At 39.7% G+C, this 27,388-nt stretch overlaps 1 protein-coding gene across 1 annotated transcript; it reads left to right on the top strand.

Annotated features, from left to right (window-relative positions):
- The first annotated feature begins 1,231 nt into the window (after positions 1–1,231).
- Positions 1,232–26,679, top strand: LOC121418860 (adenosine deaminase-like). Its single transcript, XM_041613047.1, has 9 exons — positions 1,232–1,583; positions 18,839–18,900; positions 19,917–20,036; positions 21,134–21,402; positions 22,011–22,129; positions 23,010–23,153; positions 23,403–23,500; positions 24,076–24,205; positions 24,838–26,679. Exons 1-9 carry the CDS (start codon positions 1,251–1,253, stop codon positions 24,925–24,927), a joined length of 1,365 nt encoding a protein of 454 aa, XP_041468981.1. The 5' UTR covers positions 1,232–1,250; the 3' UTR covers positions 24,928–26,679.
- Positions 26,680–27,388: the final 709 nt, after the last annotated feature.

Genomic DNA, 27,388 nt, shown 5'->3' with positions numbered 1-27,388 from the left:
CCACTCACGTTCGAGAGGAAATCAATTTGATTAAAATATTTTCCCATCAGTCTCTACCATGCCAACGTTATGTTTTATTGATGGGTTCCATTTTGGGTTTCGGTTGTCATGGAAACTGTTACGGTCTGATCGTACATTAAATGTCACGGTGTTTTATAATGGGCTGCACTTCACTTTGTCTATTTAAGATAAACTGGTAATTTCTTAATCGGATGAATAAATTTCCGGACTGATATATCAAAATAAGATTTCTTGAGAGTATAATTGCTTATAACTAAGTTCGTCTTTTTATGATCATAATCTGTCCTATTTGTATGTTTCTCTAATGTAGTATATCAAGTTTATTCTTTCATTTTTTTTTCAAATCAAGGTGTCATTATTGATACATTTTATATGCCATTTTCAATTAATTTGTCCATAAGTAGAAAAAGACTGCGTAAGTGACTGATGATTAATAGGCCCTACAATAAAAATTTAAGTCCATTTAGTATCATTTATGCTTTAATTTCAATTAAAAGAGAAAACAGTGAAAATATCATAAAATCATAAATTTATGATATTTTAAAGATATTTATACAGTCATGAAACGATGATAGGCATCATTATCAACAGTATATGCGATCGAAAGAGTAAACATGTCACAAGTTTTCTATTTTCTCCAATAATGAAAAACAATGTCATGTAACATCAAAATTAAAATATTGATGATTAATAATGCATGAATTGTGTAGCATCGAAATAAAAAATCACACCTGAATATTCCATAGCAGAACTTTTTTCTATATTAAGTCTTAACCAGTGAACTACATACACTCTTAAAATCTATTTCTCGGTCTAAAACATATTCACCAATACGTTTATTATTTTTAATTCCTTTTGAATAGTGTTTTCCTGATTTTTCCATAATCATCATTATTCTATCCGTCCCCTATATCTCCTCCTCTATCTCCCATCCCCTCCGACTTTCTATCTCTACCGCTCATCCCTCACTCTATATACCCTCCCCCCCCCCTTCTCCATTTCCTCCTTCTACATGTTTTATATAGGCATATCTCTCTCTCTCGCACACTCACTGATTCTCTTTCGCTCATGAACTTCTTCCTTCCATCAGCTTCAGCTTCCTTCTAATCTTCCTCTCATTTCCCGCCTCTCGTTCTATATCCCTGCCCTCTCTATTTATATTCCCGTCCCCCAAATCGCCTCCCTTCTTATCCTTCGGAAGAAGGCACTACACACACACACAACATATCATGCAGGAAGCAGTATTGACATGCTTTAACGGAAGATCAATATCCCATTCAATTTGTGTGTTTCCTATTCCGTGTGCGAACACACACACCCACACCCATCCGCCCTTATGCACGCACTCGGCAGGTAGCATTCTTACACTCAGGAGACTACTTATAATGGCGGGAGGTATAAATTTCAGAGTAATCATGTCGCCGTTATCGGCTGCGGGCATTTGCTATCGTCGGGAAGGTTCCGTAAGAAACATCATGGATCACATCTGCAGACGACATCATGGTACAAACAGTCGGAGAGACGCGGGAACAGATTCCAGTTCATTGCGTACTTTTCCAAAGGTAAGGGCATTAACTCCAGCGATCGGTCACACATCATATGTTTGTATTAAGGATATATACCGATTGCATAAGTTTTATTGTCTGAATGCTTTGTTGTTCGAATTCTAGTATGTGCGAGTGGTGCGACATATTCAAAATAAACTAAATAGGCCTATAACAGAGAGGTATTAGGGCCTACATATCTCTTTGTATATACATGTCCAAGGACATCCTCGCGTGAATATATTCTCCAATCTATTAAGGACCATACATTCTATTATTGCTGGTTCCCTTCAGCCCCCTTCAGCATAACTTGTATTTAATATTATAAGTATCATGTAATGCTTCGCCATTCGCATGTGTGAATATATATATATGTTACCTGGATTCTGTCTAGCCTAGCCGAGGATCTGTTTAAACAGTGGCCATAAACTGATTGTTATCTGCTGGTACGACCATCAAGACAGTGACCACTTGACCCGACGCACTTAAATCAAACGTCCGCTTTGTCGCCTTATGCTTATTGTGTTTATTGATCTACGTTGGGTAGGCCTATATTTTCACAAGTACTTTCCTTTTTTCAGTACAAGACGATAAAATCTAAAATGCGAATACAAACCTATGTACATGTGTACGTGGTTTTGATAAATGACCATGTAGAAAGCATGTCTAGTTCTTGGGCCCCAATGAATATTAAGCTTGAATATTCGGGCTTGTTCCACAACATGACAAAGCACCAAAGAGTGTACAAGTAACAAGCAAATTTGTTGAAATAACACCTTAGTTATTGAACTAAGATAAGAATTTAGCATCGAAGTAAAAAGACTGGTGTGGTTCTAGACGTAGGCTACACCAGTCAACACAACTCAACACCCTTGTTGTGTAGGCCCAGGCGCGGATCCATGGGGGGGGCCGAGGGGCCTCGGCCCCCCCCCCCCTCCTTCGGCGAAAAAAAAAGAGAGGGGGAAAGAAAGAGAAAAAGAGGGGAAGAGGGGAAAAAAAAGAAGAAAAAGAAGAAAGGAAAAAAAAGAGAGGAAAAGGGGGAAAGAAAAAAGAGAGAGAGGAGAGGGGGAAAAGAAGAGGGGGGAGAGAGAGGAAGAGGGGGAAGGAAGAAGAGGGGAAAAAGAGAGAGGAAAGGGGGAAAGAAAAGAAGAAAAAGGGAAGAGGGGGAAGGAAGGGAAGGAAAAGAGAGAGGAAAAGGGGAAAGAAAGAGAAGGAAAAAGAGAGGGAAAGGAAAAGGAGAAAAAAAAAGAGAGGGGAAGAGGGGAAAGGAAGAGAAGAAAAGGAGAGAGAGGAAAGAAAGGAGGAAGAGAAGAAAAGAAAGGGGGAGAGAGAGGGAGGAAAGAAGAGAAGAAAAAAAGAGGGGAAAGAAAAGAAGAAGGGAAAGAAAAAAAGAAAAAGAGGGGAAAGAAAGAGAAAAAAGAGGAAGAGGGGGAAGGAAGAGAAGAAAAGGGAGGGGGAGGGAGAAGAAAAAAAAGAGGAAGAGGGGGAAGAGAGAGGAAAAAGGAAAGAGAGGAAGAGGGAAGAAAGAAGAGGAAAAAAGAGAGAGAAGGGGGAAGAAAAGGGGAAAGGAAGAGAAGAAAAGGGAGGGGGAGAGGGGGAAAAAGAGGAAGAGGGGAAAGAAAAGGAGAGAGGGGAAGAGGGAGGAAAGAAAAAAAGAGAGGGGAAAGAAAAGAAGAAAAAGAAGAGGGGAAAGAAAAGAAGAAAAAAGGAGAAAAGAAGAGGGGAAAGAAAGAGAAAAAAGAGGAAGAGGGGAAGGAAGAGAAGAAAAGGAGGGGAGGGGGAGAAAAAAAGAGGAAGAGGGAGAAAGGAGAGAAGAAAAAAGAAAGAGAGAAAGGGGAAAGAAGAGAAGAAAAGGGGAGACGAAGAGGGAAAGGACGAGAAGAAAAAAAGAGGAAGAGGAGGAAAGAAAATGATGTTCGAACCAAAAGGGCGCTGAAATGATGTTCGAAGGAATGTCAAAATGCTGTTCGAACTGGGGGCAGATTTGATGTTTGAACGGGGGGGGCGAATTAATGTTCGACGTAGGGGCGCCAAATTGATGTTGGAACTGGGGGGGTCAAAGTGATACTCGAGCTAGGGGGGAATGGTATTCGAACTAGGGGCGCCAAATTGATGTTGGACCTACATGTAGGGGCGCCGAATCGATATTCGAACTAGGAGGGCGCCGAAATGATGTTCGAAGGGATGCCAAAATGATGTTCGAACTGGGGGCCGAATTGATGTTCGAACGGGGGGGGGGGGCCGAAGTGATGATCGACCTACATGTAGGGGCGCCAAATTAATATTCAACTAGGGGCGCCAAATTGATGTTGGACCTACATGTAGGGGCGCCGAATTGATATTCGAACTAGGAGGGCGCCGAAATGATGTTCGAAGTGGGGGCGCCAAATTGATACTCGAACTAGGGAGGGGGGCCGAATCGATGTTCGAGGTAGGGGGCGCCAAATTGATACTCAAACTAGGGGGCGCAAAATTAATACTCGAGCTAGGGGGGGGGGCGAAATGATATTCGAAGGGGGGGCCAAATTAATGATCGACCTACATGTAGGGGCGCCGAACTGATATTCGAACTAGGAGGGCGCCGAAATGATGTTCGAAGTGGGGGCGCCAAATTGATACTTGAACTAGGGAGGGGGCCGAATCGATGTTCGAGGTAGGGGGCGCCAAATTGATACTCAAACTAGGGGGCGCCGAATTGATGTTCTAACTAGGGGGGCGCAAAATTAATACTCGAGCTAGGGGGGCGAAATGATATTCGAGGGGGGGGCCAAATTAATGATCGACCTACATGTAGGGGGGCCGAATTGATATTCGAACTAGGAGGGCGCCGAAATGATGTTCGAAGTGGGGGCGCCAAATTGATACTCGATCTGGGGAGGGGGGCCGAATCGATGTTCGAGCTAGGGGGGCGCCTATGATACTCAAACTAGGGGGGCGCCGAATTAATGTTCAAACTAGGGGGGCGCCAAATTGATACTCGAGCTAGGGGGGCGAAATGATATTCGAAGGGGGGGGGGGTCAAATTAATGATCGACCTACATGTAGGGGCGCCGAACTGATATTCGAACTAGGAGGGCGCCGAAATGATGTTCGAAGTGGGGGCGCCAAATTGATACTTGAACTAGGGAGGGGGCCGAATCGATGTTCGAGGTAGGGGGCGCCAAATTGATACTCAAACTAGGGGGCGCCGAATTGATGTTCTAACTAGGGGGGCGCCGAATTGATATTCGAACTAGGAGGGCGCCGAAATGATGTTCGAAGTGGGGGCGCCAAATTGATACTCGATCTGGGGAGGGGGGCCGAATCGATGTTCGAGCTAGGGGGGCGCCTATGATACTCAAACTAGGGGGGCGCCGAATTAATGTTCAAACTAGGGGGGCGCCAAATTGATACTCGAGCTAGGGGGGCGAAATGATATTCGAAGGGGGGGGGTCAAATTAATGATCGACCTACATGTAGGGGCGCCGAATTGATATTCGAACTAGGAGGGCGCCGAAATGATGTTCGAAGTGGGGGCGCCAAATTGATACTCGAACTAGGGAGGGGGGCCGAATCGATGTTCGAGGTAGGGGGCGCCAAATTGATACTCAAACTAGGGGGCGCAAAATTAATACTCGAGCTAGGGGGGGGGGCGAAATGATATTCGAAGGGGGGGCCAAATTAATGATCGACCTACATGTAGGGGCGCCGAACTGATATTCGAACTAGGAGGGCGCCGAAATGATGTTCGAAGTGGGGGCGCCAAATTGATACTTGAACTAGGGAGGGGGCCGAATCGATGTTCGAGGTAGGGGGCGCCAAATTGATACTCAAACTAGGGGGCGCCGAATTGATGTTCTAACTAGGGGGGCGCAAAATTAATACTCGAGCTAGGGGGGCGAAATGATATTCGAGGGGGGGGCCAAATTAATGATCGACCTACATGTAGGGGGGCCGAATTGATATTCGAACTAGGAGGGCGCCGAAATGATGTTCGAAGTGGGGGCGCCAAATTGATACTCGATCTGGGGAGGGGGGCCGAATCGATGTTCGAGCTAGGGGGGCGCCTATGATACTCAAACTAGGGGGGCGCCGAATTAATGTTCAAACTAGGGGGGCGCCAAATTGATACTCGAGCTAGGGGGGCGAAATGATATTCGAAGGGGGGGGGGGTCAAATTAATGATCGACCTACATGTAGGGGCGCCGAACTGATATTCGAACTAGGAGGGCGCCGAAATGATGTTCGAAGTGGGGGCGCCAAATTGATACTTGAACTAGGGAGGGGGCCGAATCGATGTTCGAGGTAGGGGGCGCCAAATTGATACTCAAACTAGGGGGCGCCGAATTGATGTTCTAACTAGGGGGGCGCCGAATTGATATTCGAACTAGGAGGGCGCCGAAATGATGTTCGAAGTGGGGGCGCCAAATTGATACTCGATCTGGGGAGGGGGGCCGAATCGATGTTCGAGCTAGGGGGGCGCCTATGATACTCAAACTAGGGGGGCGCCGAATTAATGTTCAAACTAGGGGGGCGCCAAATTGATACTCGAGCTAGGGGGGCGAAATGATATTCGAAGGGGGGGGGTCAAATTAATGATCGACCTACATGTAGGGGCGCCGAATTGATATTCGAACTAGGAGGGCGCCGAAATGATGTTCGAAGTGGGGGCGCCAAATTGATACTCGAACTAGGGAGGGGGGCCGAATCGATGTTCGAGGTAGGGGGCGCCAAATTGATACTCAAACTAGGGGGCGCAAAATTAATACTCGAGCTAGGGGGGGGGGGCGAAATGATATTCGAAGGGGGGGCCAAATTAATGATCGACCTACATGTAGGGGCGCCGAACTGATATTCGAACTAGGAGGGCGCCGAAATGATGTTCGAAGTGGGGGCGCCAAATTGATACTTGAACTAGGGAGGGGGCCGAATCGATGTTCGAGGTAGGGGGCGCCAAATTGATACTCAAACTAGGGGGCGCCGAATTGATGTTCTAACTAGGGGGGCGCAAAATTAATACTCGAGCTAGGGGGGCGAAATGATATTCGAGGGGGGGGGCCAAATTAATGATCGACCTACATGTAGGGGCGCCGAACTGATATTCGAACTAGGAGGGCGCCGAAATGATGTTCGAGCTAGGGGGGCGCCTATGATACTCAAACTAGGGGGCGCCGAATTGATGTTCTAACTAGGGGGGCGCAAAACTAATACTCGAGCTAGGGGGGCGAAATGATATTCGAAGGGGGGCCAAATTAATGATCGAACTAGGGGGGCGCAAAATTGATACTCGAGCTAGGGGGGATGATATTCGAACTAGGGAAGGCAAATTGAGTTCGGAGGGATGCCAAAATGATGTTCGAAGGGGGGCGCCAAATTGATGTTGGACCTACATGTAGGGGCGCCGAATCGATATTCGAACTAGGAGGGCGCCGAAATGATGTTCGAAGGGATGCCAAAATGATGTTCGAACTGGGGGCCGAATTGATGTTCGAACGGGGGGGGGGGCCAAAGTGATGATCGACCTACATGTAGGGGCGCCAAATTGATGTTGGACCTACATGTAGGGGCGCCGAATTGATATTCGAACTAGGAGGGCGCCGAAATGATGTTCGAAGTGGGGGCGCCAAATTGATACTCGAACTAGGGAGGGGGGCCGAATCGATGTTCGAGGTAGGGGGCGCCAAATTGATACTCAAACTAGGGGGCGCAAAATTAATACTCGAGCTAGGGGGGGGGGGCGAAATGATATTCGAAGGGGGGGGCCAAATTAATGATCGACCTACATGTAGGGGGCGCCGAACTGATATTCGAACTAGGAGGGCGCCGAAATGATGTTCGAAGTGGGGGCGCCAAATTGATACTTGAACTAGGGAGGGGGCCGAATCGATGTTCGAGGTAGGGGGCGCCAAATTGATACTCAAACTAGGGGGCGCCGAATTGATGTTCTAACTAGGGGGGCGCAAAATTAATACTCGAGCTAGGGGGGCGAAATGATATTCGAGGGGGGGGGCCAAATTAATGATCGACCTACATGTAGGGGGGCCGAATTGATATTCGAACTAGGAGGGCGCCGAAATGATGTTCGAAGTGGGGGCGCCAAATTGATACTCGATCTGGGGAGGGGGGCCGAATCGATGTTCGAGCTAGGGGGGCGCCTATGATACTCAAACTAGGGGGGCGCCGAATTAATGTTCAAACTAGGGGGGCGCCAAATTGATACTCGAGCTAGGGGGGCGAAATGATATTCGAAGGGGGGGGGGTCAAATTAATGATCGACCTACATGTAGGGGCGCCGAACTGATATTCGAACTAGGAGGGCGCCAAAATGATGTTCGAAGTGGGGGCGCCAAATTGATACTTGAACTAGGGAGGGGGCCGAATCGATGTTCGAGGTAGGGGGCGCCAAATTGATACTCAAACTAGGGGGCGCCGAATTGATGTTCTAACTAGGGGGGCGCCGAATTGATATTCGAACTAGGAGGGCGCCGAAATGATGTTCGAAGTGGGGGCGCCAAATTGATACTCGATCTGGGGAGGGGGGCCGAATCGATGTTCGAGCTAGGGGGGCGCCTATGATACTCAAACTAGGGGGGCGCGGAATTAATGTTCAAACTAGGGGGGCGCCAAATTGATACTCGAGCTAGGGGGCGAAATGATATTCGAAGGGGGGGGGGTCAAATTAATGATCGACCTACATGTAGGGGTGCCGAATTGATATTCGAACTAGGAGGGCGCCGAAATGATGTTCGAAGTGGGGGCGCCAAATTGATACTCGAACTAGGGAGGGGGGCCGAATCGATGTTCGAGGTAGGGGGCGCCAAATTGATACTCAAACTAGGGGGCGCAAAATTAATACTCAAGCTAGGGGGGGGGCGAAATGATATTCGAAGGGGGGGCCAAATTAATGATCGACCTACATGTAGGGGCGCCGAACTGATATTCGAACTAGGAGGGCGCCGAAATGATGTTCGAAGTGGGGGCGCCAAATTGATACTTGAACTAGGGAGGGGGCCGAATCGATGTTCGAGGTAGGGGGCGCCAAATTGATACTCAAACTAGGGGGCGCCGAATTGATGTTCTAACTAGGGGGGCGCAAAATTAATACTCGAGCTAGGGGGGCGAAATGATATTCGAGGGGGGGGGGGCCAAATTAATGATCGACCTACATGTAGGGGCGCCGAACTGATATTCGAACTAGGAGGGCGCCGAAATGATGTTCGAAGTGGGGGCGCCAAATTGATACTCGATCTGGGGAGGGGGGCTGAATCGATGTTCGAGCTAGGGGGGCGCCTATGATACTCAAACTAGGGGGCGCCGAATTGATGTTCTAACTAGGGGGACGCAAAACTAATACTCGAGCTAGGGGGGCGAAATGATATTCGAAGGGGGGGCCAAATTAATGATCGAACTAGGGGGGCGCAAAATTGATACTCGAGCTAGGGGGGATGATATTCGAACTAGGGAAGGCAAATTGAGTTCGGAGGGATGCCAAAATGATGTTCGAAGGGGGGGGGGCAAATTGATGATCGACCTACATGTAGGGGCGCCGAACTGATATTCGAACTGCCGCCTTGTTGTTGGCTCATTGTTCCATATATTGAAAGTTTGAAATGCCTTGGCCCTGAGGTTTTTAGGCATGGCCTTGGGGATTGATGCCTTGGTCTTGGGTATTAAAGCCTTGGCCTTGGAGGTTTGAGCCTTGACTACAACACTGATGGACATATTGATAGATATTATTTACAGAAATTTTGAAGTTTACTTGCAAGCACTAAGAAATAAATGTTCAGAATTGAACCCCGAAGGGTTGATGCAAAATCAGCACCCTATGGGTTAAAAAATTGAACCCTGATTTGGGGTTAAAAAATTGAACCCTGCGGTTGGGGTTCATTTTTGCACCCTGCGGGTTCAAAATTGCACCCCTAGGGGTTCAATTTGAAATTTAGGGGTGCAGTTTTGAACCCGCAGGGTGCAAAAATGAACCCCAACCGCAGGGTTCAATCTTTAAACCCCAAATCAGGGGTTCAATTTTTGAACCCATTGGGTGCTGATTTTGCAAGAACCTTTCGGGGTTCAATTTTGAACCTTTATTTTTTAGTGTGCAATATGTAAAAGAATAAATGATACTTTCATTGTAATGGTGAAAGTTTCGGATGCGTTTTTTATTTTTTGACGAATCGTCAAATACTCAAATAACTGAAATAACTCTATGGTTTATATCGTTCCTATATTTTTTGTTTCATGTAGTAATGCGTAAAAGACAGCTATATACAGTTGATGATACGACACCTTTTCTTTTCTAACCTACAGTGGGAAATCACGTTTTATTTTTTTTAAACGAATTCCACTGAAAATATTACGTGGATTTACTCAGGTCTAAACTGCATTGCTATCATTTACATTTATTGTTACATCTTGAAATAGTTGATGTATACAAGATACATGGGACCTTGGAATTCATGTTTCACTAGTATTGTATGAAAGAGAGAGATAAGAACTTATCGTCCAAAATGATGCGAACTTAAGAGCATTGTTTTCATATTTATAAAGACACTGACAATAAAGTATGTTTTTACAGTAATTTATCTTTAGTATCTTATATTCTTTTTATATACACCGTTTACACGCATTTTGTTTCTTTTGAAAATCTATTTGGAGTATATAAAATTTGAGCAAGATTATAAGATGCATAACCTTTTGATACTTTATATGATTGTTGCAAGAGCGGAAGAGCCAATGTTTGCTGATTAGGATTGACAAGACAACTCATTGTTTTGAATGGAATTCAAGCGAATAACAAAAGATTATATAATATATCCAAACACTTACAGATCAAAGTAGGCAGTGCACTCCCAATTAGTAAATGCTGAGTGCTGACTACTGAATCTACCTCACCTTTATAATAAAAAAACATGTAAATTTATATCTTTTTCAAGAATATCTTACCCAAAATAAAATATTAATTTTCTTTCATGCAGAATATACAATTAAGTTATTGCACTACCAGTTTTCATACGCGGCGATACAGGGGCGTCATCCCCATAAGATTTTTCAACCCCTGAAGCAAAAAGTAGAAAAAAAAAAATAATGGGAGTACCCACAAGAACGAAGAATGCCTACAATGCAAGAGAGGTTTCTGTGGAACTAGACATTACCCATTCGGCAATGGGAGTCAATATTTCGGAACGATTATTACTTGACTTGAAATTAGGGCCCCTAAGAAATCCTGGATCCGCGCCTGGATCCCGCTCACATAATTCTAGCAGGGCCTACTCTGATGAGAAGTTAAACGAATTGAAAGCATCAAATGGTTAAAATAGAAATCGCTCGAGTTTCCCGCTCGCATCGATTATTTGTTAAAGTGATATTACATTTATTCATGAACAAATCATTATAAAACCATTATTCAATTGCATCTTCTTCATGCATAGGCGGATCCAGGTGGGGACCCGAGGGGCCCGGACCCCCTATTGGTAGAGCAAAAAAGGGGGGGGGGAGAAAGAAAAAGGAAGGAAAAGAAAAAAGAAAAGGAGGAAGACGAATGAATAAAATAAGATGAGAGGAAGACTTGGAAAAAATATTTTATGTCACTATATAAAATTTTCGCTCGCGCTTCGCGCTCGCATTGCCTGTTAAGTGATCAAAATATCTTGTTCAACACGGAGCTTGAATATCAAGTTTGGAAGTCAGTATACAAAACATATTTCTCCTTGGAAATCGAACTTTCATTAATTTTTGTTATTTACATATTGATTTTTAAAAAGTGCTCTGTTAAAATGATAGTTTTATGGTCTGAATATTAACATTTTCCAATTGCGCTGCGCGTTCGCGAATTTGATTTATCAGGTACCTATTATTTTCATGTATTCCATAAAGTTTTCAAAATATCCCTTTTCAGGTCTGATTGTCAAAACGCATCAGCTAGCGCTGCTATGCTTGCATTTTTGATTGGCAGGTTATGTATGTCTCAATATTGATTGTATAACAAACTACTTAAAATCCCCTTTTCATGACAGTTTATCAAAAATTTCTGCTCGCGATTTGCGCTCGCATTAATGGTTAAAAATATATCAACTAATTAATGATGCATCCTATTCATGAATAAAAAGGTGCTTGAAATGTTCAGTGTTCAGGCCATAATATCATCAGATTCCGCTCCCTCATTATGCATTAATACTAAGATATCAATTTAATAATTAAATTGTCACTTTTGTTTTATCTCGCGCTTAGCAAGATGAATAGGAAGATATATAGTCATCATATTCATATGATAACATGTCCTAAGGATGTCAAGGTCCTATGTCTCAAAATTAAAGTAATAATGAAACATATCAGCTCTTTATCAAGTGCGATTTATATCCACCTTACAAGTTTCCCACAAAGTGTTTGAAATATCAGATCGAACTATCAAATATTTTAAGCTCGCGCTTCGCGCTCGCTTTTATTTTCATGATAAAAGATTGTTTAGAATGCCTAGATTCTAGGTGTAAATCTGAAACACGCGCGCGCATTTTCATTCAGTTATCCAGTTTCAGATCACAATATCGAAAAATTCTGCTCGCCCTTTGTGCTCGTATTAGGAAGATCCCCTTTCTCATCCCTTTCATGATTTACAAAACACGAATAGAGTTTCCCGTTCAAGGTCGAAATCTCGATTTTTTTACGCTCGCACTTCGCGCTCGCATAATTTGATTGTGAAATATGTAATGTCTTCATGGCTAAATGCAAGCAGTCCTTAAAAGGCACTTTTCGATCAGTTCAAAACGCACTTCGCGCTCGCATCATATAGCTATCTTGTTCATGATTACAAAAACTGATTAAAGTTTTCCATTCTTTATGTAGAAATGTCAAAAATTTTGAGCTCGCGCTTCGCGCACGTATTTATTTGATTGTGAAATATGTAATGTCTTCATGGCAAATGCAAGCAGTCCTTAAAAGGCACTTTTCGATCAGTTCAAAACGTGTACAAGCATTTTCTGCTTGCGCTTTGCGCTCGCATTATTAATGTAGGAAGATCCCCTCTTACTCATCTTTTTCATGATTTAGGAAACATGAATAGAGTGTCCCGTTCTAGGTCTAAATCTAGAATTTTTCCGCTCGCACTTCGCGCTCGCATCAATTGATTTGATTTGATTTATTGTTTTCTTCTGCATCCATAACATTCGTATAATACATTTTTCACAACATAAAAAACATAATATGTTAGCACTTTTGGCATGAATCATAAATAATGAGTACTAAAAAAATAATTCCAGGCAAAAATGATTAACTATATGATATTCACAATTTGCAGGAGGATTGTCATCATAAGCAGATTGCTTGAAAAAATGACAATCCCAAACTTATACTAATTGAATTAATACATTTATAAAGCAGAATTGGCATATATTTTCAAATACGAAACATGAATTCATGCAATGTTATAGTATGAAGATGAAGATGATAAAGCTAAGGGTGACGGTGATATGATGATGATGTTGATGATGATTATGATGATGATGATGATGATGGCCATGGAGATGATGGTGGTCATGATGAAGATATTGGTAATGACTAAATCGAAGGAGGAATAAATTCACGATAAAAAGGATATGACACAAAAATTTTACTTCAAATATTCTGATAATAACATAGATTTAACGTTTGCCTTAAATGAGTGAAGAGACGAAGATTGTTTTACAGACTCTGCTGGTAGAGAGTTACACAAATCTGGACCATGGTGTCTTATGGATTTCTGCGCAATAAGCAGTTTGGGGTTGATTAAATGGAAATTTGAAGTTACGGGTAGGGTATGAATGAATAGATGTATTCAGAGAATAAAAATTGTGGAATGAAGGTAGGTGGGAGCATGTTATTTACGTACTTAAACATAAGTAGTAAACTTTGAAGTGTATTTATGTCAAATACTGCATTAGAGTCTTTAGTTTATGGAATAATGGATTTGTGTGTGATAAATATTGGGAATCAGTACAGATTCGAATCGTTTTTTCTGTAATTAAGTAAATTGTATTAAAGTTTTCCATTCTTTATGTAAAAATGTCAAAAATTTTCAGCTCGCGCTTCGCGCTCGCATTGTTTAATTGATGAAATACGTAATGTCTTCATGTCTAAATGCAAGCAGTCCTTAAAATTCGATCAGTTCATATACAAACCTTTTCTGCTCGCGCTTTGCACTCGCATTACTCATCTTTTTCATGATTTAGGAAACATGAATAGAGTGTCCCGTTCTAGGTTTTAAACTACAATTTTTCCGCTCGCACTTCGCGCTCGCATCAATTGTTTAGTTATACTGTATAGTTATCCTGTTCATGATTACAAAAACTGATTATTAATTTTTCCATTCTTTATGTAGAAATGTCAAAAATTTTCAGCTCGCGCTTCGCGCTCGCATTATTTGATTAATGAAATATGTAATGTCTTCATGTCTAAATGCAAGCAGTCCTTAAAAGGCACTTTTCGATCAGTTCAAAACGTAAACAAACATTTTCTGCTCGCGCTTTGCGCTCGCATTACTCATCTTTTTTATGATTTAGGAAACATGAATAGAGTGTCCCGTTCTAGGTCTAAATCTAGAATTTTTCCGCTCGCACTTCGCGCTCGCATCAATTGTTTAGTTATACTGTATAGCTATCCTGTTCATGATTACAGAAACTGATTAAAGTTTTCCATTCTTTATGTAGAAATGTCAAAAATTTTCAGCTCGCGCTTCGCACTCGCATTATTTGATTAATGAAATATGTAATGTCTTCATGTCTAAATGCAAGCAAGTCCTTAAAAGGCACTTTTCGATCAGTTCAAAACGTATACAAACATTTTCTGCTCGCGCTTTGCACTCGCATTACTCATCTTTTTCATGATTTAGGAAACATGAATAGAGTGTCCCGTTCTAGGTCTAAAACTACAATTTTTCCGCTCGCACTTCGCGCTCGCATCAATTGTTTAGTTATACTGTATAGCTATCCTGTTCATGATTACAAAAACTGATTATTAATTTTTCCATTCTTTATGTAGAAATGTCAAAAATTTTCAGCTCGCGCTTCGCGCTCGCATTATTTGATTAATGAAATATGTAATATCTTCGTGTCTAAATGCAAGCAGTCCTTAAAAGGCACTTTTCGATCAGTTCAAAACGTAAACAAACATTTTCTGCTCGCGCTTTGCGCTCGCATTACTCATCTTTTTCATGATTTAGGAAACATGAATAGAGTGTCCCGTTCTAGGTCTAAATCTAGAATTTTTCCGCTCGCACTTTGCGCTCGCATCAATTGTTTAGTTATACTGTATAGCTATCCTGTTCATGATTACAAAAACTGATTAAAGTTTTCCATTCTTTATGTAGAAATGTCAAAACTTTTCAGCTCGCGCTTCGCGCTCGCATTATTTGATTGTTGAAATCTTTAACGTCTTCATGGCTAACTGTATGCAGTCTTTAACAGGACTGGTAGGCCTACCTTTCCAATCAGTTCAAAACGTATATCAAAAAATTATACTCGCGCTTCGCGTTCGCAGTATTGCAGGCACATCTTTTTTTAGAATGTTCAAATTTTAGGAAAAATACATACAATTTCATAAAAAAAATTGCTCGCGCTTCGCGCGGTCATTATAAAATAAGGATTATGATATTATACATTTATGTTGATTTAGAGAATAAAGCTAAGAGGTGACTTATAGGACTACCCCCTTCAAAGAAACAAACGAAAAAAAAACATCTTCGAGCGGCCGATCGGGGAAAATGTGGCCCCTTTATTGGCGAAGGCTGAATCCGCCCCTGATTCATGTGTTTATGAAATAAGATAATTCAACATGCATTTAAGGCACTTATGATTGCCTGGGGGGAGGGAGGGGCCGCCATTGGCGGCGGAAGCCAAAAAATGTAGGGGGTGTGCACTTGAATTTTTGGGATGGACACAGGTACAAAATTGGACAAGCGCCCCCAAAAAGGTTATCAACCTAAATTTTAGGAGTTGCTAAACAAAAAAGCAAAAAAAAAAAAAAAAAGGCCATCAACCTAGGGGGGGGGGGACAACACACGTTTCAGGGGGAGTCCACGTGAATTTAGGGGGGAACAAGGAAAACAAATTGCCCAGCAAAAAAAAAAAAAAAGTTTATCATAAACAAATTTAGTGGGGACCGTCCCCCGTCTAAAATTTAGGAGGGGACACGTCCCCCCCCCGCTTCCGCCGCCTATGGGGGCCGCCATTTTTCCGAAAAGTACACAGGGGCGCCAAAATCAGGTCGAATTTGGGCCCCCCTCCCTTCGAAATCCTGGATCCGCGCCTGTGTAGGCCTATGCATGTTGGTTCTTGGCAAATCCGATGGATGCATCTTTTGTGATAGTATTGGCTTGAATCCGAAGAAAATGGCTTTATCAAAATTATTCCATTTCAATTTACTCCATAATATAAATCTTATGCCGACAAAACGGACAGCATGCATATGTGCAGTGCCCATAGTAGCATGTCTTGCTATTGGGGAAATTTGATTATAGACATCAAAGAATCGTTTAAAGAGAGTGGTATGAGAATGGGAGAAATGAAGGGATGTGGATAAAGAGGGAGAGAAGAAAGTGAGAGGGGGAGAGAGCTAGTGCTCAATATTTCCATTTGTGAATAATAAGTCATCCGCACGGAAGAAAACACATCACGATTATATTTCGAGTCGAGCAACCATCCGTGTGTAATAGTATACCCAACCCAGAGCACGTTGCTATGGAAACGCAACGTGAAAGAATTCTTAATAGTGAAAATTCAAAGTCAGAGCACAGGTTACAAAAGAGGTCATAAGAAGGACTTAAATTGTATTCACTTGCCACATAATATTTTCAAATCGTACGTCCGATATGTACTTTGGCTCTTTCTTCATGTTCTTATGAAGAGTACCTTTATCGTTAATTCTTGTATACCTTAAAAAGAGCCATATATCTAAACATAAAGATGCTTATAGCAGGCAAAGGCCTATATTATGTTGTCAAGCAAAGACCTACATTATGCTGTCAAGCAAACTCTACCCGTACACACGAACGGGCTTACAAGTCATATCCCGGCTCACTCATGGAAATAATCAATTTAGTGATTGTCGAAAATATGGACAGCAGTTGGCAGATTGGAAAGGATGCAAGACTCGTCACAGTATACAGGGCGAATGTATCATTATATTTTTTATATTTTTCTATAAATAGAAGTAATTTCGTAAATCTCGCATCAGACAGTAATACGTGTAGATGAAAAGGTTTTTTATTTTGAATCTGTGACCTACATGATGCAATCAGCTCCCCCATAGACCTATCATATAAAATAAATTCCACAAATCCCCATTTTTAATTCAACATGAATAGAAATATCTTTATGTAAGATGTGGGTATAAAAACGATGTGTCTGATGACGTATCCACATAAAATCACTTACATTTTTGGGGGGTGGCATTTTGGGGAATTTATGTCTCACAACATAAATTATGGAGAAGCAGCTCGTATGTGACGTCACAAATAAAAATCTTAGAAATGTATTACTCCGTTATTCTTTAACGGAATTTAATCAAACTTGCACCAATATTTTTCTCCGTTTCTGCTATCATCAAAACCACCTTATCGTTAGGATGATCTTCCAATTTAAAGCTAAAGATTCCTAAAATGATAATACCCCTTTATGATACATCGTTTGATTATGGTGGTATATGTATAGGTATAGCCAATGCCCAATACGAGCAGCAGCTGCCGTGACTGAACTGTGACAAGAACTGGAAAATGGGGGCAAAGGAACTGTCACTATCAATCAACCTTCTTGGCAGTCACCTGAGAGATTACCCTTGCCCCTACGTGGGCAATTACTTCCCAGACCGTCAACCCGCAGATGCGAGACAGAAGGGCACTGCATTGAATGACGTGACTTACGCCCTTCTGGATGTAACTGAATCTAGGGATGCTTCGTGTGTCATTTCAGGCGCTTCAAACATTTGCCATTAAAAGATGCTACACGCATGTTCCGGATTCCATCTTCATAACACGTAGCATCTTAAATGTGTTTAAAGATCTTATCATCACTGCGTTCGTAAGGGATACAGGCATGGACACATAAGCATTTCGACCATAGACGAGTTTCAGAGGCCCTGTGCAGAAGATGCATTTTAAGGCCTCCGCACACCTTACGACTGGTCCACGGTCCGTTATTTTTTTTAGAACAAAAATCACATTTTTTTTCTTATTTTCTAAAAATGTGAATAAATATAATCTCTTATTTTGAGGTTCAAATAACTGTAAGAACACTAATATATTTTTTTTTGATGATTGCAAGACTTTATTTTGGAATAAAGGCCAAATTGGTTTCGAGTCGTAGCCAATTGTGCGACTCCAGTGACGTCATTAAGAATAGTTATTAAATGCTCTTTTATTTTTGATAAAGATGATAGCATAGTCATAAATTTGAACATACGTATTCTTTTGATGATTTAGAACTTTACAGAGTAAGGGGTTCTATGCGTCAATATTTGCATCAAACTTTACAACGTTCTATTCCAAAATCAAATCGCAGACTAATCGTAAGGTGTGCGATGGCCTTTAAATACAACTCTAAAAAAATCAAACGAGTTTGATGCTCAACCAATCAAACGCGTGCATTCGGGACTGGCGCTTGATATATTTTTTTAGTTGCGTTTAAACACAACTCTTTCTGTAGCAGGCCCAGAAGATAATTGAGCATTTTAGCAATCACTTCGCTGACGCTTTCTATAACACTGATAATCTTTTGTCTAAAGCAATTCATAACAAAACAGCCATTGTCGAAATTCATTGAATCAAAACAGCAGCGTCGTCCTGGACTCTTTACAAATGACATATTTGCAACTTATTTTTTGTCCGCTCCAAATCTTCAGACAATATGTTGTCCCGTTCCACCAACTTTCGACAATGACCTCTAATCTGTCCATTTATGATTTGACGGGTATTTTCAATAGACTCTGAGCGTTCCAGAAAGCGTCTACGAAGTGGGTGCTTAAATACGCCATTACCCAAGTATATCACTCTGCCCCTGTGTAGAGTTGCAATCAAACGTCAATCCGACAATCAAATACAATTTTATATTCAAGTTTTTCAACCAATCATGAGCGAACACTTGGAACCTTTATTCCGTATGCATTACAGCGAAACTCTTCAACCATTATCAACAGTACTTGAGGGCCCTTGGGGCAGGGAGTGATATTTAGTGGTGTTACATAATATATATTATTTTTATTTTTATATATCATATTATTCTGTTTTTAATAGATTTCTACTCACACATTATTTTTTTTTATTCCATTTTTAGGTTCAGCTACATATTCATCTCGACGGAGCAGTCAGACACGACACACTATGGCGGGCTGCAAGGTGAGAACCCTTTTTTCGAACTCATAAAGATTAAGAGATGAAATTTGTTTGATTGTTTTTAACCATATATTCACCATCTGTATCTCCTTACAGGGAAGTCCTTTGCTATTATGTTATTCTATTTGTTCCTGCTCTGCTTTATTTCTCTTGCTCTTGCTTTTTGTTTGCTTTTGACTGTATTTCTAAGGGATGTAAAGTTAGTGTAATGGTGGTTCTACCGGTTCCATGACATTTGCTCATGTCGTGTCACGGTTCCAACCAATTAATTTATGTTGCACTATCTCTGTATTTGCGTTATGTGCTTATTTTATGTAATATTCTACACTGTATCTATATCATGTTACTGTGGGCATGCATGTATTCATTAATAAATAAATGAATAATAATAAAAACAGACTGTGACACTCATCCCTATTGGGAAAATTAAGAATCACACATTGGGTTTCATAATGTCAGTGGTGTTAGATTAAATAGTGACTTCTTAGACAAAATCTTCGCCTTCATAATTCTCTGCAAACAAAATAGATATCATGTTTTTGAGTAAGAACGATTAAAATTCGTTGTTGGTGACATTTGGATATTACGTGTGGTGAATAATAATGATAAATTATAATAAAATAGAATGTAACAGGCCATTTTCTTTATTCACGCTCACAATATTTTAATGGTATAACGTCCACGTACACCCACCCACATACCCCCTCACCCATCCGCACACACATTCTCATGAAAAACAGAAAAAATATTGGAAGAAGAAATCGATCGAGTCTGCGCTATTCTGCTATAGCCGTTTTCACGTATAGATTTGTATACAGCTTTCCTGGAAGCAGATATGTTGTAGTACAAAACATAAACATTTTTTTCATCAAACCGTGATAAATCTTTGTTTTTACGGTATGAGACAATTATGCCAATACTTTATGCCCATCACTGTAACATCATCTTAGAACGCTCTATACGTGTAGATATATATCTAAAATACACTTTATTGATCTCCTTTTTCTCTTTTTTTCCAGAAAGAAAGGACTCTGCGGTCCGGCGAATACATTCCATGAGTTTGTTGATTTGGTTCGATGTTCCAAAGGTGACCTAGTCAGCTTCCTCTCATCATTTGATACAATCCTTCCAATAATTGCGTAAGTTCATTTCAAAAAGCCTTCAAAAGACAACTTTTAAACAGTCAGAAAAAACAACTATATAAATATACTATGGAAGTTAGTGTACGAAGAGGACCACAACATCAATTTTATTCCGATGTTGAATTTACAGTTGTCAGTTCAAAACCCATTTGTGTTCTTACAACGCCAATTTATATATATATATATATATATATACACTTTTTGATGATATATTCAATTCCCTATTCCTATACCTGACTAACACCCCAGTATATACCACTTATCTATAGTACATGACAATCACAATTAGATTTCTTTTCTAATTTGCCATATCAAAAGTGCGCTGAAATAAATTGTTTAATTCACATATTGGTTTGTAGAAGTTTGTGATTTTGTTTTCTCCATGGAAAAACCCCAAATAATTATACAAAACTGAGTATGAAATACATATAGATAATATGAAATCGGACGATTGAATGGTTTGGAGGGTAAAGTTTAAAACCTTTAAACTAAATCACATTCACAACTTTTTATTTCCTGAATCGGGTAGATGTGATTTTGCACTTATAGATTAAAAGTACAATTTCACAGCGATTATTTCTTTTATCTTGTAGAATCTAAAATAACACACTACCATTGTGTTTATTTCAAGCCTCATTCCATCAAATCATTATTACCAACCTAATCAATAGTCACAGCTTATTTCATCCAGAACCCGTCTCAAATTCAATGATGCGTCAAAATACAGTTATGAAACAATACTAATTCATTGTTCGATGTATTCTCACGAGCATAAAAAAGAGATATGAGAAAAAAATGTGTACACGAGATCCTTTCCGATTTTAAATTCCGAAAGTCCTTTCCTTCTTCTCTCTCTCACCCTCTGTCTCTCGCACACCACACACACCCACCTCACCTAAACAATCAAGCACTTTTTAATTTTAGTGTACGGTGTATGTACTGTTTACTTTCATTAAGGCATGTTGAAGTCAGATTTTTCAGTCATTCATTTATAACAATTAAATTTGTGCAATGAATAGTCTTGCTACGAAAAATATTATCTATTTTGATAGTTGCCACACTTGTATTTTTGTCTACCATTTCCCTTCATCCAGCGGGGACCGAGAACTCATCAGCCAAATCGCTTATGAACTCTGCGAGGACCAAGCCAACGAGGGCGTGGTGTATTTCGAGGCACGGTACTGCCCCCACTACATGTCTTCCTCGTTTTCAACACCAAGTAGCAGAAAGAATTCGGTCGTCAAGGATGACTACCTGACACCACGTGACGTAGTTATGGCAGTGAATGATGGGATGCGAAGAGGATGCAGGCAATTCAATGTCAAAGGTCGCACTTTACTCTGCCTGATTAGACCATGTCCAGGTACTATTGATTTTCCAGTATCTTGGTTTTATAATTTCAAATAATTATTTCAGATATGAGTTATGATTTTAAAAGAAATCAGAATGTTTTAAAAGTAGATTTATCATATATCATTAATTTGTTGATTGAATATGTTTTCGATATTTCTATACATTGTGCTTTCGCGTTTTCATTTTATTCATTCCTGGCTAAGGACGAAATGTATACGATATGAACCCAAACCCTAAAATTCAATAATTCCATTATTTTTATCAGATCTGTGAACCTAAGTATTTTTTCAACCTTCTACCCGGATATTTCCCTAACCATTCAATTTGATTGATTGATTGATTTTATCTGCATCCAATGCATCGAATATGAGTTTATAGGGTCATACGTACAAATGTAATATACATGTATAACAAATTAATAGCATTTGATTAATAATATCAACAAAATGTATTACTCATTATTTAACGAAAATAATTTTTTTTATAAAATGCAGGTCTTGTAAAAAGGTAGGCCAACGTGTATTTAGGCCTACTAACACTAAATGAAACTTAGTTATATTACACTCAAGCCCCTCAAAGTTAGCTTTGTTTACTTTCAATATGTGTCACATTATGCAGAGTTTTCCCATGAAATGGTTGAACTGAGTCACGAATTCCTCAACGATACCGTGGTCGGTATCGATATGGCCGGAGACGAGGACGCTCCCTGTACGAAAGAACATATAGATGCCTTCAAGGTGATTACTTACTTGCCACCCCCCCCCCCCCTTCCTCCCTCCTCTTTTACGAAACTGCTCCCTGTAGTAAACAATATATATATTACCTTCACTGTTAAAATTTAAATTGCCCACTCCAGTGGCGGACCGTGACCCGAAGGAGACAAAGCATTGGAGGGGCACATCATTGTTCAGACAATACAGTGCCCCTCCAAATCAATAGTCTCCTCTGGGTCACGGTCCGCCACTGGCCAACCCCCTCCCCCATGAATACGATAGCCTGTACTAAAGCCCTAAAGGTTATAGGACTCACCCCCCCCCCCCCCTTTCCATGAAGACCCTCCCTTTACTAAACAACATGAATTTCTCCCCCCCCCCTTCCATCCGCGTGTATGATTCTTCGCTCTCTCTCTCTCTCTCACTCGATCTAGTTTTCTCTATCCTAATTTAATATCTTCTTATCTCTATCCTCTCGTCTCGATCTTTCTTTTTCCCACCCTCCACCTCTCTCTCCAGATCTCTTTCTCCCTCTCCCTTTCGAACTTCTTTTTTTTTTAATCTCTCTCTCCATGACCATCGCACCTACTCTTTTCATGTTATAAACTTCCTTAATCCTTATAGTAGACGACATTTATAATTATGGTAGAAATATTTTTAATAAATATCTATACTTACACCAAAACCGTGGGGTTGACTGTGGAGCAAGTAAGAGGACCAGTCATTTTTACTGTTGTAAACCTTTGATAGTTACTTTTGGGTAGTTTGGTGTGATGTTCAATCCCTTTGGTGTAATTTTAACACTTCAGGGTATGGTTCTCTAAAGGGACACTGATTGGTGCCACTATTAACATCCTTATAGATCATCCTTATTAGATAATTATCTGATTCATTATTCCTACAGCTAGCTGCTGATTTAGGATTACATCGGACAGTTCATGCCGGTGAACTTGGGCCAGCAGAAAATGTGAGATTTGCGGTCGAGGAGCTGGGAGCGGAACGGATTGGGCATGGCTATCAAATCTATCAGGATCTCGATGTATACAAAGTACGTATGATTGGCTGTCACTGTTATTGATTCTTTCCCTTTCTTTATTTGTAATAAATTGTGTCTTTGGACACTGACACTTAAATCAGCACTGTGTAATTGTTTCATTAATTTGGTTCCTTCATTTTCTTATCACTTGACCGCTTATAGAAGGATAGGTAGCAAGCGTAATAATCAATATATAGTTCTGTTTCAGTCTGTTATGTCTGTTCATTATTTATCTTCCCTTTGTTTCTGTTCATATTTCAGATGATACGGGATCGCTTTGTACACCTTGAATTATGCCCAACCTCGAGTATATATACAGGTGCCTGCAAAGGAAGGCTATCGGATCATATTGCTAAAAGGTAAGACGAGCAATCAGGGTTATATTTTACTGGTATTAATTTTCCTCAATAATTCCGATCAAGACTACATAAAGCAATTATTGGTAAATTTTCTTATTGGTACAAAGGAAAGTTTCCCACATCATCACATTAATCAGTTTAACCGTAAATGGTGGTTCAGTGGTAGAGCGCCCTCCTTATGAACGGGGAGTCGTAGGAAGTGGGTTCACCAAAGGATAAAAAAAAAATATTGGACATTCTGCCTTTTTATCAGGCGTTTGACATATGTAAATGGAGAAAGATAATAATGACAGGGAGAACAGTTCTTAAGATATAAAGTGGCTACACTGGGATATTGTTATTATTATTATCATCATTATTATTATTAATGATAATAATAATAATTGTTATTATTTTAACTATTAATAATAATAATAATAATAATAATAGTAATAATAATAATAATAATAATAATAATAATAATAGTAATAATAATAATAATAATAGTAATAATAATAATAATAATAGTAATAATAATAACAATTATTATTATCGTTATTACTATAATCATCATCATCATCATCTTATATTCACAGATTTGAAAAAGATGGATTCAATATAGGTATCAACACAGATGATCCTACTTTACTTTCAAATACGATGGAGTCCGAGTTTGAACTCGCCAAAAGATATTTTGATTTCAACGATGGCCAACTGAAAAACATGGTAAGCGAATTTGAATATTCGAATATAACTTTTACCGTAGAGGGCCTAATTGGAATTTGCGATGAGATTAAATTTCGTATATCGAATGTATCATGAACATAGATAATCATAAGACTTATTTAAAGGAATGATGAATATTCATGAAGACATGCCTAAAACTGTTTCACCGGAATAATGCAAATCTTTAAAATTCAATAACTTTGTTATTTGTCATCTGATTTGATCAGACTTTCAGCATCTTGCTTTGTGAATTTTAGTCTATTTATTGAAATATGAATATCTTTAGCCTGGAGCATCCCTTTAAATAGCCACCCGATATAATTCAAAACGTCAGTGTGATTTTTTTTTTAAATGTTACTTGACCAGGTTGCTCTTCGGGGAGTGGAGATGGTGCGCGTGTTACGGGGAACATCAATGGATCCAATGTATTCGAGTAATGATAATTAGAAGCAAAGTGCTTGTAAACGAAAGTTATTTAAGTGCCTTTATTAATACAAATATTTGAATGTATCTATTTACTTGGAGAGTGGATCGCAAGATAGAATTCATTAAAATGAAGTTTGTGCATGACAATGAATTAATTCATTTCAATAAATAACACTTCCTTCGCATTTCCTTCTTGTTCATTTCAGACAATGAATGCAGCTCGAGCATCCTTTTTACCAGAGAGCGAAAAGACACATCTCATACAAGAACTCCAGACCAAGTTTGATGCATTATGATGTTGCGATTTAGGCATAGTTTATTCTGTTTAAAATGCAAGTAATAAGTATAGTTTTAAAACACAGAAATTTAGTATTAACGACATTCTGACCGATTTTGTAAAGAAAACTATTAATATTTCATCGAGAAAACAATTAATATTTCAGCGAGGAATTGGTATAAAAATAGTACATGATTTCTTATCGAATAAGAGCGAGTTTACTATACATGTATACTGCCGATATACGCTCCCGAAATTCCTAATATAACTATTTTAATCATTTTGACGAGTTCTTATTATTGAGTTCAGTTTGATAAATGAAGAATAGTTTTGCCTGTAAGATCTGATGCGCAGCTTATGTAGGTTCGGTATAGTTATTTAAAGCAGGGTTCCGTTAGAGTAACAAATGCAAAAATTTCTATAAAAATTTTGAAATCAGCCAATCATATTAAAGAATTTCAGTAGCTTTTAACTGTATTTGCAAATTTGATATTATAACATGTTTTGTGAAACGCTCCTCAGGTGTGTGTTTCATAAAGCTAGTCGTAAAGTTACGCACGGGGTTCGATCATTAGTCGTGCGTAAAGTCATTCGTAACTTACTAACAGCTTAATGAAACATATAGATAGATTAACAACGCTTCTCTGCGTTGGAGATCGAGGAACATAACACTGTTCCTCAAGACAGCGGCCTCCAACTTAGCAATATCTGGCTTACCGTTCTGGACAAAGGGGCTAATTTGCCTAATTAGCCTACCGGGAGTTTCTACACACACGTGTGAGCACTGCGGCGCACGGGCGGAAGTGGTGGCTTTTGTCATTCATGCTAATCTTAGCGGGAATGATAGATGACGGCATTTCCGGTCGTAGCTGGTTTTGCGCGCCCAATTTGTGTGTTGTCACCCACGTCCGCATATGTGGATGTCATGTGACTTTTCTAGCCAATCAGACACATGTACCCTGCGAGATACCGTGCAGACGGCACTTCGACAGAGTATATAAGACCTGCTTTTACAAACTTTGCTCATTCTCCTGAGGACGACAAGAACACACTTGTCGAAACGTCGAGATTGGGTGGTCCTTTTCAGGACCAACATTTGCCCAAGAAAGATACATGGTGTACCGTGAAATCCACTATACTCTATTTATGATGAGAAAGATGTACGGGTATTGATGAACAGATGTATTAAATAATCTAATTCGGTATCAGTGACAAAGTGAGATAAGATTAATACTGGCAATCGATTGTAATTTTCTGTATATGGTTTGCAACAGGATTACAGTTTAATACGATTGATTGTACAAACCAATGTGTCTTTTTGTCACAGTGCCCCCTCGGATAGTTTCTCATAAAGCTGTTCGTGAAATTTATGTCAATTATGGAATGCCATCGATGTCATAATTCTTCACAACGGGCGTATACACTGCCACTCAAACATGAAAATTGTCCTTTTGAATTGTCAATACAAAACGGTGATGCATTACATATTTAGATAACACTTTGAATACAATTGAATACCACGGCACATCTTTACGATTGATTTACGACACGAATTAAGAGTAGAATCTTTATAGAAACAATAATATACGAATTTGTATAGCGCAGAAACTATTTGCATAATTTTTTCTGAGCTGTAATTAAGAGCTCCCGAAATGCTTGAAAAACACATTTAGGAAAGGGAAAGAAAAACAAATGATCTGAACATTAAAACATGGAATAATCTACTGCCCAATATTCTCAATTGACGTATGAATGTTTGAAAAAATACATAAATTATAATTTATCTTGGTAGGTATAAGAGCGAATGTCATCCAGAATCGTAATGATGTCATGCCAGTCGTATGATTCGCTACGATTTCATTGCAGCTAAACCTGAAGGCTTGCAATTATTCATAATCTTAAAAAATCGCATTTCAATAGTTATCCAGAACATCTTGTAAGATCATATATTTATATCATTTAACAAATATGCAAAACACCGTTTCTTTTTAAAATTAGGTAGTAGACCAGTCGTAAGATGTGCAGTGGCTGTTGTACTCTTGTTGATTTTGTCGCTGTCTTCCAGTGTTTGAAAATACATGTATTTACATGATTAAGATAAATCGTTTGTAAGGCGGAGTGAGTACGTAAACATTTAGTTCGAATACATAATCATGTTTCTATATGCATTCCACAAAATAGACATTTATTCATGCTTTTATAGAATTACATTGCATATTTGTTTATATATTATATTTGCAATATTAGTGCATCGCACAATCTTTTTATTTACAATATTTCATGCATGTACATGTAGAAGAATTTTTATCACACCAATTTATTCTTCCACAGAAAAAAAATATCTTGAATATATCAAATAAATGTAAAGCAAATTGAGAATACGCCTGTGGAATCGTTTTGATTAATTGCTTGTATGTCTTTTCTGAGTAGGCAGAGCGTGATGAGATATGGAATAAAGAAAAATGTGGTAAAATGTGTTA

The sequence above is a fragment of the Lytechinus variegatus genome, chromosome 1 (assembly GCF_018143015.1).
Source record: "Lytechinus variegatus isolate NC3 chromosome 1, Lvar_3.0, whole genome shotgun sequence".
Classification (NCBI taxonomy): Eukaryota; Metazoa; Echinodermata; class Echinoidea; order Temnopleuroida; family Toxopneustidae; genus Lytechinus; species Lytechinus variegatus.
Note: the sequence above shows the minus strand (reverse complement) of the source record. Positions and strands in the feature narration are given on the sequence as shown.